The sequence below is a fragment of the Chiloscyllium plagiosum genome, unplaced genomic scaffold, assembly GCF_037043375.1.
Source record: "Chiloscyllium plagiosum isolate Xiang-an unplaced genomic scaffold, Cpla_swu_hap1 HiC_scaffold_21, whole genome shotgun sequence".
NCBI lineage: Eukaryota > Metazoa > Chordata > Chondrichthyes > Orectolobiformes > Hemiscylliidae > Chiloscyllium > Chiloscyllium plagiosum.
The window spans coordinates 14,558,863-14,575,802 of NW_028270159.1; the positions used below are offsets into that span (position 1 = coordinate 14,558,863).

Below are 16,940 nucleotides of genomic sequence, written 5' to 3' on the forward strand. Positions count from 1 at the left end.
AATTCCTGTGTTGATTGTATAGAGTGTCTGGATCCGCTGATTAGGTGTTTCAGTTCCTGTTGTAGTTCTTTAGCCAGTTTATGTAATGGTGTCCCTGGTAGTGATACTATGGGTCTGAGTGGGATGTCTGGTTTGTGCACTTTAGGTAGTCCATAGAATCTGGGGGTGTTGTTGCTTTCAGGTTTCATTCTTTGTAGGTCCGACCTGGTTATCTGTCCATTTTTGTTTTTGTAGGTTCCTCAGTGTGTTGCTTATCCTATTGGTGAGCTGTGGGGTGGGGTCAAACTCCCTCTTTTGGTAGGTGTTGATATCTGCAAGTAGTTGTTGCGCTTTTTGAATGTACTCTGCTTTGTCTAGGATGACCGTCATTCTGCCTTTGTCTGCTGATAGTATGATTATGTTCTTATCGTTTCTTAGCGAGTTTAGTGCTTCCCTCTCCTTTGTGTTGAGATTATCTGTTTGTCTTTTCCTTGTTATCAGAGGAATGATACTTTGTCTCACTGTCTGTTGTGTCTCTCCTGTCAGTCCATTGTTCCGGAGTGTGCATTCTAGTGCTGCTAGGAAGTCTGCTGTCTTGGCGTCCTTGTGGTTGTAATTGAGTCCCTTGGCCAGTATTGTTCTTTCCATGTCTGTGAGCTGTCTGTGGGAGAGGTTTCTAACCCAGGTGTGTGTTGTGGTGTCCTCTCTGTTGTGTGTTAGTTTGGCCATTTTTTCTTTTAGTGCCATTTTTTTTGCAGTGTGTGGTCCTGTTCTGTCCTGTGGTGATGGCCTGTTCTATGGTCCAGGCCCATTCCTGATTGGTGGTTTTTGAAATTAACAATTTTTGGTGCGCAATTTCTTGTCTGTATCTGTGAAGTCACCAACTCACCAGAACAAAGGACCCGATACCCAGCATGAGCAAAACCAATGTAGTGTACAAAATCCCATGCAAGGACTGCACAAAACACTACATAGGACAAACAGGAAGACAGCTAACGATCCGCATCCATGAACACAACTAGCCACGAAACGACACGACCAGCTATCCTTAGTAGCCACACACGCAGATGACAAGCAACATGAGTTCAACTGGGCCAACACTACTATTATAGGACAAGCCAAACAGAGAACAGCCAGGGAATTCCTAGAGGCATGGCACTCATCCACTGATTCAATCAATAAGCACATCGACCTGGACCCAATATACCAACCACTGCAACGGACAGCTGGAACTGACAACCGGAAGCAGCAGATTCAAATCACTACAAAAGCCGGAGGAAAGATCACAGAAGCGCTTCACAGGAGGCTCCCAAGCACTGAGGATGTCACCTAGATAGGGGACGAAACGTCTGCAACACAAATTCCCAGCTCGACGAACAGAACCACAACTACGAGCACCCGAGCTACAAATCTTCTCACAAACTTTGAAGATCTTTTCTTTACCTGCAGTGCAGGGGTGCTTACGCTTCCTGGCCATTCTCTAACTGTGACTTCCATGGCACAATAACTAGTATTGAAGCTCTCTTTTAAAAGCACAAAATGTCTGAAAGATGAGTTGGAACAGTCACCCCTTAATTATCTCAAGTCGTTCTTTCACTCTCTGTTTGAGGTTTCTTTGACATCTTTAGAAATCGCATTCCATCATTACTATAAAGAATATTTGCCTTTGAAACACTGAATTTATATCTGCAGTCATTTTGTCTTTGCAGCAGTGCACTTTAAAAAACAACACATTTTGGAATTAAAGGGTAAACATGCTCGTAGCATTTGAGTGTCTCCACCTGTTATTCTATCAATTAAAAAGTGGTTTTTGCTTCTTGTTTTGATCACCTAAATCCTTCCCATCAATGGGAATAATTTTTGCTGTTTTCTCTAGCCAGATTCTTCATGGTTTGGAATCAAATGTCTGAGTGGGTTTCCTCCGGGTGCTCCAGTATCCTCCCACAGTCCAAAAGATGTGCAGATCAGGTGAATTGGCCCTGCTAAATTGCCCATAGTGTTAGGTGCATTAGTCAGAGGGAAATGGGTCTGGGTGGGTTACTCTTCAGAGGGTCGGTATGGATTGGTTGGGCCGAAGGGCCTGTTTCCACACTCTAGGGAATCTAATCTTAAAAAAAAAAAAAAATTCTAATCTAATCTAAAATCTCCTCAACCTTTTCTTCTCTGAGGAAAACAATCCTAATTTGTCTATTTTTTCTGCAAAATTGAAGTTCCTTGTCTCTGAATCATGGTTATGAATCATTTCTGCACTCTTTCTAATGCTCTCAGACCCTCTTTTAATATGTGGTTCTCAGAATTTACAGAATACTCCAGTTGATTCTGAACTAGTGTTTTATGTAGTTTTATCATAATTTCCTTGCTTTTATATCTTTATAGTCTATTTATAAATTCCAGGATTCCAAATACTTTTTTTTAAACTGCTTTCTCAGTCTTCAACAGAAAGTGTTTCTCTTGGCTAAATTGTAGTTTTACTCAGTTAAAAAGTAAAGCTGCAATAAATTAGGACTTCAAATCTTTTACTGTTTTCATCTCCATTTTAAAGTTAGTGTGGTTTTTTGTATCCTTCATGACATGTCAGTTGAATGGATAGTCAAACTTTCGGAGCTGAGGGTCAGACTTTTGCTAAGTCAAGAGACCTTTAAAAATGGTGGGTGGTACCTGAATATAGAGGATCCAAAAACTTCTTAAATAACTGGAATGAAGTCCCAGAGAAATGAGGTTGGCCTCTTAACAAGCTTGCCTACAACTAGCTTGCAAAACTCACCTATCCCCATGTCTGCTTTGCTTTTGGGCTTTACTATGTCAAGTTAATGATGATGGTCGAATGATCAATCATTCATCAGGTATTGATGATAAACTCCCTGGGTTAGCTTATTTAAAATGGCAAAACATATTATTGGAGAATATGAACATTGGTGTACTGAAAATTCAAAGACCTTTCCCCAACCAAAAGTTGAGATCCAAGGACCGAAAAAAATGAGACTACTCACTCATGCATATTGATACTTACTTCTGTCCCTCACAAAGCTAAACAAGGTTTATTAAATGTATTACCCTGTATTCAAAACTTTCAAACTATTGTATATGAAAAGTTGAATTTTTAATTGTTTTTCTCACTGTCTGTTGGATTTGGCCGATAGATTAGCTCAGAGTGCACAGTACTGCTTTCCTGTTGAGTAGTATTGTGCTAAAGAGTGTGCCTGTTTTGTGTCATTCCACTTGGTGGCACTATGTATCCAGAGTATTCTGCAATGCAAGTGCTAATTGAGCAGCATCCAATTGCATCCTCAGAACAACACAATATTCTCAACAGCCAAAGAATGATAATCAGATTAAAATTGTACCGGCAAACTAAAACATTAGGATGGAGTGGGGCAGTTAAAATTCATTCATGAGGCGCCCTTCCACAGTTTCCTTCTTGCTTCTCACTGATCCTGATTTTAGCCTTCTCCTTTAAGTTGTCAACAAAAGCACCTGCAGGAAGCTGGTGTGACAATTCTTTAGTATATGTATTGGATCCATTAATAACATTGGGCCCCTTGACTAATATTTCAACTGTGGCTTTAGGATTAAAATCTAGCTATTATAAATTCAGCAGTTTTATCACCAGCTGCAGACAGCTACAAGCAGACTAACCGATGATATTTAAGATCTGCTCCCCTGAGTCCTCTAAGGATAATTCAGGCCTCTGTTGCCAAGTTCCAAACCCTCCCAGTAACCTAATTCTTGTTGAGCTTTTGGTGTCAAATTTCCACATCTATTCCTCACCAGCCAATGCATTCCATTCATTTCAGACAGGTAGTTAAGGCAGAATTCAGAGGAGCCCACCAGTTACCTTCAGACCATAAAATAAAGCAACAGACATAGGCCAGTCAACCCATTAATCTGCTCCACCATTCCATGAGATCATAGTTAATCTGCTAATCATCAACTCCACTCTCCTGTCTTTTCCTTATCATTTTTGATTTCCCCTACTGTTTTAAAAAAAATTCTCAAGGTCAAGTTCGTAGGAGAGTAGTCTGACACAGAACAAACGACCAAGAGGCGAGTCTGCTAGAATATGGGCATTTTATTCCCCGCAGCGTCGCCACAACGGGTCTGGCTTATACTCACTCTACATGTTACCGGAACTGGGAGCCGTCAGTTCTCGTAGAGCGGTTGCCAACAACCCACGCTCGGCGGTTAAACGTAACCCCGGAGCAGACTCACCGAACTGGAGACTTTTCCAGCTGATATACTCTTTTCCAGATATAAACATTCATGTGAACAGCAGAGCAAGGCTAAAAAACACATTCCATTCTGGTTACATACAGATAAGAAGATTCACACGGGGAGGTGTGTAATAAGATTCACACGGGACTAAGCAACACCTCCATTCCGGTTAGATTCACACATGTATTGGGACATAATTTTTAACCGTTTCACCACATTCCACTGCTTGGCCCAATACATGTGTTACATTATGATTCACACATGTATTGGGACATAATTTTACACCACACCTACTGATTAAAAATCTGCCTATCTCAGCCTTGAATGTATGTCATGACCCAGACTTGATAGTCTTCTGCGGCACAGATTCACTATCCTTCAAGAGAAGAACTTCCTCCTCATCTGTCTTTAAATAGGTGATCCCTTCCTGTCAGATCATGCCATCTGGTCCTGGACTCTCCGATCAAAAGAAACAACCTTTCTGCATCTGACCTGTCAAAACCCCTAAGAATTGATTATGTTACAATAAGGTTGTCTGTCATTCTTCTAAATTCCAATGGGTGTAGCCTCAAGCTACACAACCTCTCCTCATAAGACAGTCCCTCCTTAACCAGGATCAGCCCAGTGAACATATATATTTAAAGTGAAGTAATTCTGTTCTTTGCCACAACAGATAAGTTACGAACTACCCCGCCACCACCACCACCACCATCTGCCACTCATTTGAAACACCTTGGGCAGAATTTTTCATACCCTTGAGCAACACGGGCAATGCGGAGATAGTTGGGAGAATATGACGAAAGTGCAAATACAGATGTTATGAAAACGATTTTCTGATGTTCCCTTTAAGCTTTAAATAATAAGCTCAGTATCTGATTTTTAAGCAATGACTACCTTGTTTCCATGTATTCTCATTATTAGCCTGACTCCCTTTATTTATGTTCCACTTCCAATCCTCTGCTCCTTCCCTGAAAATCCAGTTCCCAGCTTGAAAGTCAGAATGATTCCCTGGCAGCAGCAGCTTGTTCTTGTGTGCATCATCCAACTCTGTTTTCTTCACAATTCCCCACCATCCTCCTCCAACCATTGTCCATGCAAGTCAGCATTGGCAAGCCACTACACCATCAACTGCTTTTGGACCAAATCTGGCAGACTCTGAGAACCATCCTTAGAGACAGCCAGGCATGCACATGCTGAAGCTAGCATAATATAGAAAATGCTCGTGGACTCTTCCATCTTTTGATGAAGTTTGCCAGTTCCCCCTCACAAACCCGCTTGCTGCCTCTGTGTTTGTCTTTGCATTTTGACAAAGTCCTGAATGGCCAAGCCCACGGGATTGTCTTCTGCCAGGTCTCCTGCAGTTCTGACAATGTCAGAGACCTGGGTATTTCTTCCTCAACCAGCTGATATCTGTCAGTGATGTGCTGACTAGATTATGCTCCCTAGTCTAATCTAGATAAAGAACCCACCAAGTGAAAGTCTCTGAGCTTGTGAAAGATCCAGGTGAAGGCTTTTTTGGTGCATATTCCTCTGTGGCCCAGGTGGAGCTGAATGTCTTTGGTACTGGTCACTTTTAGTGGAGATTTACTGGATGCAACTAGTGCCTGCACATGAAAAGAGAGACAGTTAGTTGTTTCAGAGGGGTAAAAGCTTCAGGATAAGAATGGGTCAGCTGTGGTAGGAATGCGATAGCCGAGTAGCATAATACAATGAAGCTTCCTGGGTTGGTTGCCCACGGAGGCCTCCCTGTCCCCGTGTGAATGGTTGCAGTCTTCTCTGGCTGCATTGAAGAGTTTCTCCTTGTGTCACGAGGGGCCTTATGGCACCTCTGGTCTGGTTCGGAGTTGTCTTTTCTTTCTTGCAATGAGCTAAAAGAAAGAATTGAGTGTGGTGGAAGTAGATAAAAGAACCGTTAGTATGAGCAGGAGAAATGATGAGGTGTCACGAGTGAGTGAATAGGAGCACAGATGACAGAAATGTTTTGTAATTTGGGAGGATTGGATTGTTGAGAACCATTGAATGGGCATAATTCTTGAAATATTGAGATGTGTAGTGTGTGTGTGTGTATGGGTGTATATATTAAGCCACTATCTTGGTTCAGGCCAGCTGAATCAGGTGGCATGGCTTCCTTTGCTAGTCAACAGGAGCACTTCTCCGCTCCACCACCTCATCCATCAGCGCCTTCAGCTGAACTGACTAGCCTGCCTTTCTGGGCCATATCTTTAGTCATGTTGGGTGAGCATGGTAGTAGAAAGCTGAAACAGTGTGCAACTATATTTTAAGTATGATGTCAGCAGCATGAGCACTGGAATAACCTGGAAGTAGTGAGCATTTCTGCCTCCTCTGTGTGATTCTGTGAGAACAGGTACCTTAGAGTCAAGATGCATAATCAATGGGATGATGAGCCAAAGATTGCACGTGAAAAATTGGTCTGAGCAACACTTTGCCTGAAAATGGGAAATTCAGTCTCTGGAGTTTAAAGGAATGCTGCAGCAGTGCAGATTAACCTATCGCTGAATTATATGTTGTCATGAACAGTATATAACTTAATGATCTGAAACTCTTTGTGTTGATTGAGGGTAGTGACATTGTCCTTTTGTTCCCATTCCTCTCGGACTGACCCATCTTGTGCTCTTTACTAGATACCTCCCTGTACATAGTTTGAGTTCTTGATCCCAACTAAGGGTTTAATAGTTCATGTTACTGTGGTAATGCTATAATATTGTGGCAATGGTCTTGTTTATGTAGGTGCTTATGCCAGTGAGGACAAGGCCTAGAAAGGTAGTTTAGTATTTATTACACATTGACATTAGAGACTGATGAACTGGAGTTGAGCAAAGCTTATGACAGTTCCCAAAGTATAAGTTATTCAAATTTAAAATGGAGGTAAACTTGCTGGCCTTTCAGGGTGTGAGCCATAGTGAATCCTGGCAAGTTTTCTTCTGAGTTGCATTGGATTATGTGGAATCTATGTGGCAAGAGCTGACACCACTTGTATCAGTCTAAACCACATCAGAACAGATTTGAGCCAAAATTGACACTTCTGTTTTAAACTATGCAAATGAATCAATGCAAGCAAATGAAAGTTCAAGTTAATAAATTCAAAACAAATAAACGGACTGAAATCTCACCCGAAGTGCTTTAAGTATCAGGGCATATATGAAGCTAATTATTGCTGTTAATACATAGTTTTGGACGTTGTTTCTCCATGCAGTTCAGTTATTGTACCTAATCAAGGGAAAAAGAAAAATACTGCCCACTCCTGTGTTTTTTGCTCACTGCCTATTTAACACTAACTTTGAACGTGTATTTGAAAGGTGAATTTTTCTCCAGATATCCTTGAGGTTTGACTGTATGGCATGTTTTCTTGCTGAGAAAAGATCCAACAAAATATGCCTGTTTGATGTGTCGTCCCAATGTGTAATTTCAGCAGGTTTTTGTTCCTTAAATGAGTAATTACATTAAATTTATTTGATCCTCACTCACTAAGCCCAGTACTAACAGGTATGTCTGCCCTCTGTAAGCTATCCTGAGGCTGCTGTGACTGGTTTTGCTGTAGAGAAGTTTCTCTATCTGTAGTGTTGGTACATTGTGGGGGAGCAGATGGGCATGTTTTGGTACATTGCAGAGGAAAAAAAAACAAATTGCCTCTGTACACTTATGATTCTACTAAAAGCACATATGTACAATGCTGAACAAGTTGGCTACAGATTAAATACAAAAGTACAATGAATCAAGTCTGATGCTGCCAGTATTATCAACCATTCAGCATTAATGAATATGTTACAAATAAACTATTGAACAGATGATGCAACCTAATCATCATGTGCTGTGCAGCAGGTGAGGCTTATTTCTTCCATCTGCTGAATACATAGCTCCTAAAATTACACTATGGGAAGCTGGTGCATGGATCTCAGACTCATTTGAAAAATTCCCTGCACACTATATCTGTGAAATATTTAATTGTTTAAAATAAGCAGGTGACAATTTCTGTTGAAGTAATGGAGTGAGTCATTTCAATTTATAACCATTTTATAATCTAGTAATTTCAAGACCTGGACACACAGTACGCATGTGCATGTCACTTTGAAAATGGCCTGATTGAAGTTGGTTTGACCATTCTAATATAAACAGTACTGGACAGAAACTGGCTGCTTTCATTCTTGCTCATTTACTGGAAAGGAAAAAGAAATGCAAAATATTAGAGAGTCACTTGTGAGCTGTTCATTTGAGTTCAAAGTAGCAATGGTGAAGGGCTGAAAGGTAACCTGCTTCTTGCATTGCTGCAGCTTCAATTATATTTGTTTTCTATATAAACTTAACCTTTACGTAAAGCTTCCTTTTGTGCTGTTTGAATTTTGGAAATTCTGGACAGTATTTATTGCTAATCCATACTGCACTGAGAGCGGTAAAATGTCACTACAAGGCTAGCCAGGCAAGGGCATTTGTGAATTAGTGCTACTTTTATGACAGCCCTGTAGTTTCCAAGTTTTTTGTTTTCATTCCTGGCAGCCCATAATTTATCATTTGTCTGGCAATTGAGAACGACTGACAGTCAGTTACCATGGGAACCAGAAAAAGGGGAGTTTATTGATAAGTTTTGTTGATCAGATAAGCTTGAAACAAATAGGAGATTGAGGAGGAACGGCAGAGAAAGGGAGTATGGAACTGGTGAATTGGAGAGGCTTAAATTAAGAGTAGTGAGGCACGGGAAGGATAGCGAAAACAATCACATTGATGCTCTCCATCTTGTAAATGAGCAAATATGAAAGTTTCTTGAATGTGTTAAATTTGAAACCGGAGCACTAAGAAAATAGGACTTGAGAACTGATTCTACAAATAAGAAGCTGCTTGGTGGCAACTCTACTGTTCAGTAAGATCCTGAAATGGTGGCTCTTCTAAGTTGCGGAAACTTAAGCATGGCATTGTTTGATAGGGTAAAGCTAATTCTAGTAATTACTAAGTTAGTTATACACTAACAACACACATATGTGTCTCCAGACTTGTAAAAATGAATTTGGAGACTGTGCATTTATATAGTAGAGAAGCAATAAGAGCAAGGAACTGATCATTTTGTGAGGGAACAAGAGAATCAAAAGTAAAGCTGAGGGAATATATTGCAAGTTAGCAGCTGAGGAATTGTCATGATGAGCGAGGGCTTTAAAATGATGAATTTTGGAAGTATTAAGCTTTGATCATAAATAACCTGGGGTTGTTTTTTTTTCTAGGAGAGTTGATAGATGTAGTGGGATTGTAGGAAAGCGGTGTGAGAAGTGAGTATAGTATTTTTTAAAGTTGAGAGAATGGGTGTAGGTAGGCGAAGAGAGATAGGCTGGGTATAAATTTGGGTGAATTAATTTTGGAGACTAAGATGGAGAGTGCAAGAGAATGATTAAACTTGCTGCCAGTCTCCAAATTCACCACAGTGCAAATTAAAGTTCACTGAGCAATCAAGCTGTGACTTTTGTTGTTATGCTTGGCATTTGTGGATACTTGTATTACTTATCCTGTGATTAAATAACTCATAGGTATAATGCTAAAAGGTGTGCAGGAGCAAAAAATTCACAGATCTATGTTCACAAATTGCTGAAAGTGGCAAAATAGATTGAAAACATAGTTAAAAAAGATGTGGGATCTTTGGTTTTATGTAGTGTAGAGCATAGAGAGGTCACACTAGATGGAGTATTCTGCTGTCATTGGGTGTGAGCTTGGAGGTGGGAAGGCTTTTAATTACATGATTATATTCTATTCAATAACTAAGAGCAAATTCCACCAGTGGAATAGTTTGTAGCAGTCTTGCCTCTGACTTAAAAGGACTTGCCTGTGTGTATAGTGGGGCATTAAAAAGTGTTTGAGTTTTGGGGGAGCACGGTGACTCAGTGGTTAGCACTGCTGTCTCACAGCACCAGGCACCAGGTTCAATTCCAGACTTGGGTGCTTGTCTGTATGGAGTTTGCACATTTTCACTGTTTCTGCATGGGTTTCCTCTAGTTTCCTCCCGCACTGCTATGATATGCACATGAGGTGGTTGGCCATGCTAAATTGCTCATAGTTTCCAGGTTAGGTGGATTAGCCACGGAAAGTGCAGGGTTACAGAGATAGAATAGGGGTTGGGATGGACTTCAGAGGGCTGGTGTAGATTTGATGGGCCAAATGGCCTGCTTCCACACTGTAGGGATTCGATGATTCTGACAGCATGGCGGCTCAGTGGTTAGCATTGCTGACTCACGTGCCAAGACCCAGGTTTGATTTCACCCTCCAGGCGACTTGCCTGTGTTGAGTTTACACATTCTCCCTTTTACTTATAAATTCTGTGTCCAATGTATTTTCTCTCATGAGCTATCTGAAGAAGAATCAGGACTCTAAGCTTGCGGTTTCAAATAAACCTGTTGGACATAATCTGGTGTCATATGATTTTTGACTTGCCCACCCCAGTACAACACCGGCACCTCCACATTATGGAACCATACTGGTTAACCTCTGCTTAAAACAATAAAAATGGAATGCCTCATGAAGCCGTTGTTAATCTCCTAAAATCTCAAATGTAGTTTCATACCTAAATTTTTTAGTTAGGAGTAAGCAATTGTATTCCTCAGTTTGCAAGAAATAAGAAGCTGCTTGCAAGTTTTGAAAATATACTGAATATTGGTGTGTGCACTTCTTTTTAAACTTTAGCATTTATTCCTTTGTCTTTCAGGGAAATGATCAGATTCGGTTTGAGTTGACTTGCTATGCTCTGTATCCTGAAGTCAAGGTAAGATATTTGTTCCATGCTGTTTATATATATTTCTCGTATCAAATGTGTTGTACCTTAATTTAATGTTCCTTGGATAACTTTGAATTATAAATACTAACAGTGATGAAAATGTTGCTAATGCACAGTAAGGAGTTGATTTGGAACCTTTATTAGAATTGGCAGCTAAAATATTAATTTTTTTCTTTCAGATGCTGACTATCTTGCTGTGAATTTTATAGCTTATTTTGTTTGCTTTAAAAATCTAGTCTTGTTTATTACTGTTTAAAAATGTGTTGCTGGAAAAGCGCAGCAGGTCAGGCAGCATCAAAGGAACAGGAGAATCGACGTTTCGGGCATAAGCCCTTCTTCAGGAATGAGGAGGCTGTGCCAAGCAGGCTAAGATAAAAGGTAGGGAGGAGGGACTTGGGGGAGAGGCGTTGGGAATACGATAGGTGGAAGGAGGTTAAGGTGAGGGTGATAGGCCGGAGAGGGGGTGGGGACGGAGAGATCGGGAAGAAGATTGCAGGTCAAGAAGGTGGTGCTGAGTCTGAGGGTTAGGACTGAGAAAAGGTGGGGGAGGGGAAATGAGAAAGCTGGAGAAATCTGCATTCATCCCTTGTGGTTGGAGGGTTCCTAGGCGGAAGATGAGGCGCTCTTCCTCCAGGCGTCATGTTGCCATGGTCTGGCGATGGAGGAGGCCAAGGACCTGTATGTCCTCTGCAGAGTAGGAGGGGGAATTAAAGTGTTCAGCCATGGGGTGGTTGGGTTGGTTGTGTGGGTGTCCCAGAGGTGTTCCCTGAAACGTTCCCCAAGTAGGCGGCCTGTCTCCCCAATGTATAGGAGGCCACATCGGGTGCAGCGGATGCAGTAAATGATGTGTGTGGAGGTGCAGGTGAATTTCTGATGGATATTCTCATTTCCCCTTCCTCCCCCCCCCCCCCCCCCCCTCCCCACCTTTTCTCAGTCCCAATTCTCAGACTCAGCACCGCCTTCTTGACCTGCAATCTTCTTCCCGACTTCTCTGCCCTCACCCCCTCTCCGGTCTATCACCTTACCTTAACCTCCTTCCACCTATCGTATTCCCAACACCCCTCCCCCAAGTCCCTCCTGACTACCTTTTATCTTAGTCTGCTTGGCACACCCTTCTCATTCCTGAAGTAAGGCTTATGCCCGAAATGTCGATTCTCCTGTTTCTTTGATGCTGCCTGACCTGCTGTGCTTTTTCAGCAACACATTTTTAAGCTCTGATCTCCAGAATCTGCAGTCCTCACTTTCTCCTTGTTTATTACTGTTTCATGTAAAATGAATAAATTGTAACTTATTTATCTCGATTAAATGATCCTTATATTAAGTCATATTCAAAGGGTATAGATAAGTGAGTTGGGTTTTTAAAATGTCATTTCTGTATATTGGAGGAGGGAAAGAGAAAATGACTCTCTGATGATGGAAAGTGAAGATTATGACCCTGCTTGGTTTCGCTTTGCATATAATGAGAAGCTGAAACATTTTTAATTAATCTTGCCCAATAACATTTAAGACAATAGAGCCTGGCACGCAAATGTTTGAGAACTACTGACATGGTAGATTCCTGCAGTTGCCTAAAGTAGGCTGTGTGATGTTCTTTGCTTGCAGCCTGAATAATCCTCCTTTTGTTTTATTGGATTTAGTTTTTAGAAAAGGATGGATTATCCCACTTTGAACCACAAAATTAATGTGCAGTTTATTTATCAATGCCGCCAGTCCTGAACCATGTAAATGAACAGACAAAAAAAGAAACACTTTGTCCGACTGGTTGACCTGATTCCTTTGCATTAGTTTATTTTCTCAATTCAAGTGACAAAGTTTGAGACCTGCTGTGTTTCTTCATATTGAGAAACCAAGGCGACAGACCAAAAACAATTTTTGCAGGATACCCAGCTTTGTTGAAAAGTTATATATAAGGTAGCCATAAACTGATGCATCGTTTTTAAAATGCTGAAGAATGAAAGGCTGAGTAAAACTTTATTGTGTAATTGACACAAACTTTTATATAAAAGTTTTATTTTACATCCATTTAAAGAATCTACTTTTCAATTTAACAAGAATTTAGTAGAATATCCTTTATCGTCACTTCCCGTACAGGAGTACAGTGAAAAGTGTTTACAATGGTTGCCTCTAATGGCACCATCTTAGGAACAAATACCTCGGTACAAATCTTGGATACAAATGAGGAATAAAAGGAAAAGTAGTAGCATTACTTACAGTATCTAAAACATAAGTTAGAAATAAGATAGTTATAACATAGTTAAAGGATTGACATTACAATCCAGTAAAGAATTTTAAACAGCAGCAACTCAGCACATGGTCTCATCGCCCGCGCCAAGGCCCAGTCCAACAGCTGTCGCACTCTGCTCTGCACCGGTGCTTAGCTGTACCAAGGTAGGTTGCGCTGCTCCGGGACTCTCTTCCCCTCGCGCTTCTCCAGGACTCTACTTACAGGTTTGAAGATCCTATGGTCATTCAGGCCTAAGTATTGGTGACGCTAGACTCTCTGACCCAGGACAGACCTATCGGCTTCCCACAGGATCGAAGAGGACACCGACCCTACCCGTGACCCTGCAACGATCCAGAATTGAATCAGCTCCAGCAGCTACTCAACCCAGCCTGGGCCCAGTCCCTATCCCCTGACTATCAGACCCCATGGAGGGCCCTACCCGACCAGATCCAAGTCACTGACCTGCAGGAAAAGAAGACTCGCTCCGGGATGGCCCAGTAACGAAAATTCCACCCGTCCGTGAGGAGACGAGCCCAACCCAGCCCAGGCCCAACCTACAACCTTGAGGCATTCTGCCCTGGGGGAGGCCCAGCCTGACAGGACCTGACTCACCTAGCTTCAGACTTGCACCACCAACTCCCAGGACCAGCCAGATGCAGGGAGCCTACAAGGAAACAGGGAAAATATTGCTGGCCTGAAGATGAGTTTGAAACAGCATGGTTTCAAGAACCTCTCCCCAGCGTACTCCAAACAAATGGCCAGGCTATCGAAAACAAAATGGATGAACTCTGATCTAGACTTAGCTACCATAAGGAATTGAGAAAATGTGTATGCTCTTTTTTAGGGAGACTTCACCTGAGCTATTTCCAATTGCACCCTAGAAGCTGGCAGGTTCTCTGTACATCACATGGACTACATGCCGTCCTCTGTTAAGGCAAAGGGCGGTAGGGTATCAACACTTCCTGGTCATTGGACAAAGCAACCCTCTCAAGCCATTGCTTCCTGGACCTAGAATACTTTACAGTAAAATGCTGTCTGTACCACCTCCTGTGAGAGTTCACCTCTGCCATCCTGTCAGCAGTCTACATACCACCCCATAGGGATGTGAAGAATGCCTTGGATGTGATTTACACCGTCACAACTCTCTACAGATGAAATTTCCAGAGGCCTTATTCATTATGGCCGATGACTTCAACCAAGCCAACCTCGAGGGTGCTGCCAAAGTACCACCAACACATCTCCTGCCCCACAAGAGGATCTCACATTCTGGACCATGCTATACAACCATCAAAGATGCCTACAGCTCCATCCCCTGCCCACACTTCTGAAAATCTGATAACAGCGCTGTGTTCCTCCTCCCGTTCAAAATGGGAGGACCCTTCACAAAAGGAAAGACAATGCTGGTCTGAGGCTGTAGCATACCATCACCAGGACTGCTTGGAATTGGTGGACTGGACTATGTTCAGGTACTCAGTGGAAAATCTGGATGAGTAGGTCACCACTGTCATGGACCTCATTAGCAAATGTGTGGAGGACTGTGTACCAAAGAAGTTAATGCAAGTGTTCCCCAACCATAAACCTTAGATGAACCAGGAAATCTCGTCATTACTGAAGATGAGATGTGCAGCATTCAAGTCAGATGATCCAGACCCCATATAGGATATCCAGATATGACCTCCACACAGCCACCAGGGATGCAAAGAGGCAATACTGGACTGAGTTAGAGGCCCAACCTACCAAACCGATTCCTGCCACCTCTGGCAAGGCGTAAACAACATAATCGAATACAAAATGAAGCAGGACAAGATAGTGAACAAAGAAATAACCCTCTCTGATATCCTCAATGTTTTCTATGCTTGTTTTGAGCAGAATGCCAGCGGCGCTATGATGCCTGCCCTGATAGCCGTGGACAAACCTGTTCCCTCGGTCACTGCTGCAGACGTCAGATCGGTCTTCTTGGGAAAGTAATGGGTCTGAATGGTGTCCCCAGCCAAACACTCAGACCCTGTGCATACCAACTGCTGGAGGTATTCACCGACATCTTCAACCTCTCCCTCCTACAAGCCAAAGTTTCCAAATTCTTCAAGAAGACTGCCATCATCCTGGAACCTAAGAAAGCACACGCAACACTCCTGTGGCTCTGACCTTAATAATCGTGAAGTGCTTCGAGAGGCTGGTCATAGTCCACATTAACCCCTGTCTCCCAACCTGCCTCAATCCCTTACAATTTGCCTATTGACATAACAGGTCCACAGTGGATGCCTGGCCCTGCACTCATCCCTGGAGCATCTGGACAACAAGGACATCTATGTCAGACTACAGCTTGGTCTTCAACACCATTCTCCCTTGCAGACTGATCTGAAAACTCTGTGACTTTGGTCTTGGTTCTGCCCTCTGCTACTGGATCCTCAGCTTCCTGACCTAGAGACTGCAATCAGTGAAGATAGGTAACTGCGCATCCTCTGTGATGACCCTCAGCACTGGACCCCCCTAGTATACTCCCTGTCCACCCACAACTGTGTTGCCAAATTCCAAATGAACATCACCTACAACCTCTTCTGTTGGGCAGAAGATAAAGTAGCCTGAACACACTCACCAGTAGGTTCAGAAACAGCTTTTTCACAGCTGTTGTTAGACTGATGAATGGACTCTCTAGCCTCAAATACTGCTGATCTTGCAAACATTGATCTCTCCTACGTGTCCCCTATGCAGTGTGACTTGTATACCTCTAAGTCTTTTTACAACCTCTGATCAGGACATCCTTGCTCACGATGATCTGCCTTTACTGTCCATAACCAAACCTTTCCGCTGTACTTTGGTACGTGTGACAATAAATATATAAATTAATCAATCAGGTCGCGCTTTCCATCAGCTGCTTGAGGACTCGCTTCCCCTCACATGCTGCACTGGGACTGGGTCCACCCGCACTGCCCCAGGATTGGTTCCCTCACATGCTGCACCGGGACTGGTTCTCCCCCTATCCCTGCACTGCACCAGGATTGGTTCCCCTCCCATGCTGCACCAGGACTGGTTCCCCTACCACGCTGCACCGGGACTCTGATTCCCCCCACACGCAACGCAGGAACAGATTCCTCCCAACCCCCCATGCGCACGCTGCTCCAGGATTTGGTTCCCCCTGCGCTGCTGTCTGATTCATTTACCTCCTGTTCTGCTCTGGGACCCATTTTCCCCCTGCGTTATTCCCACCCCCGCAGATTCTGGATATCAGAGTCGAGAGTGTGGTGCTGGAAAAGCACACCATGTCAGGCAGCATCTGAGGAGCAGGAGAATCTATGTTTTGGGCATAAGCCCTTCATCAGGAATGAGGCTTGTGAGCCAAGGGGGTAGAGAGATAAATGGGAGGGGGGTAGGGCTGGGGGAAGGTAGCTGAGAGTGTGATGGGTAGATGGAGGAAGGGGCAATGGTGATAGGTCGGAGAAGAGGGTGGAGCAGATAGTTGGGAAAGAAGATGGAGAGGTAGGACAGGTCATGAGGGCGGTGCTGAGCTGGAAAGTTGGTACTGGGATAAGGTGGGGGTCGGGGGAAATGAGGAAACTGGTGAAATCCACATTGATACAGGGGCTCAGGTTAGCATAGGGTTTATAAAGAGCCAGGCTGATAGATACAACCTTGTAAGTTGGCATAGGAAATATAAGGGACCTTGGAGGATTTATAGAAAATATGAAGGATCATGCGGTTAGTTGAGGGACATAGATATGGACTGTATCGGTTGCATGGGCATGGAATAAATGGCACATT

The 16,940-nt window shown here is 42.9% G+C and overlaps 1 protein-coding gene across 1 annotated transcript in view; it reads left to right on the plus strand.

The window, feature by feature from the left end:
• The window catches only part of ass1 (argininosuccinate synthase 1), a 163,168-nt gene that overhangs the window by 43,232 nt on the left and 102,996 nt on the right, over positions 1 to 16,940 (plus strand). The window contains exon 5 of the mRNA XM_043720419.2: positions 10,889 to 10,945. Within this exon, the coding sequence (XP_043576354.1) occupies positions 10,889 to 10,945 (57 nt within the window). The remainder of the gene's footprint in view (positions 1 to 10,888; positions 10,946 to 16,940) is intronic.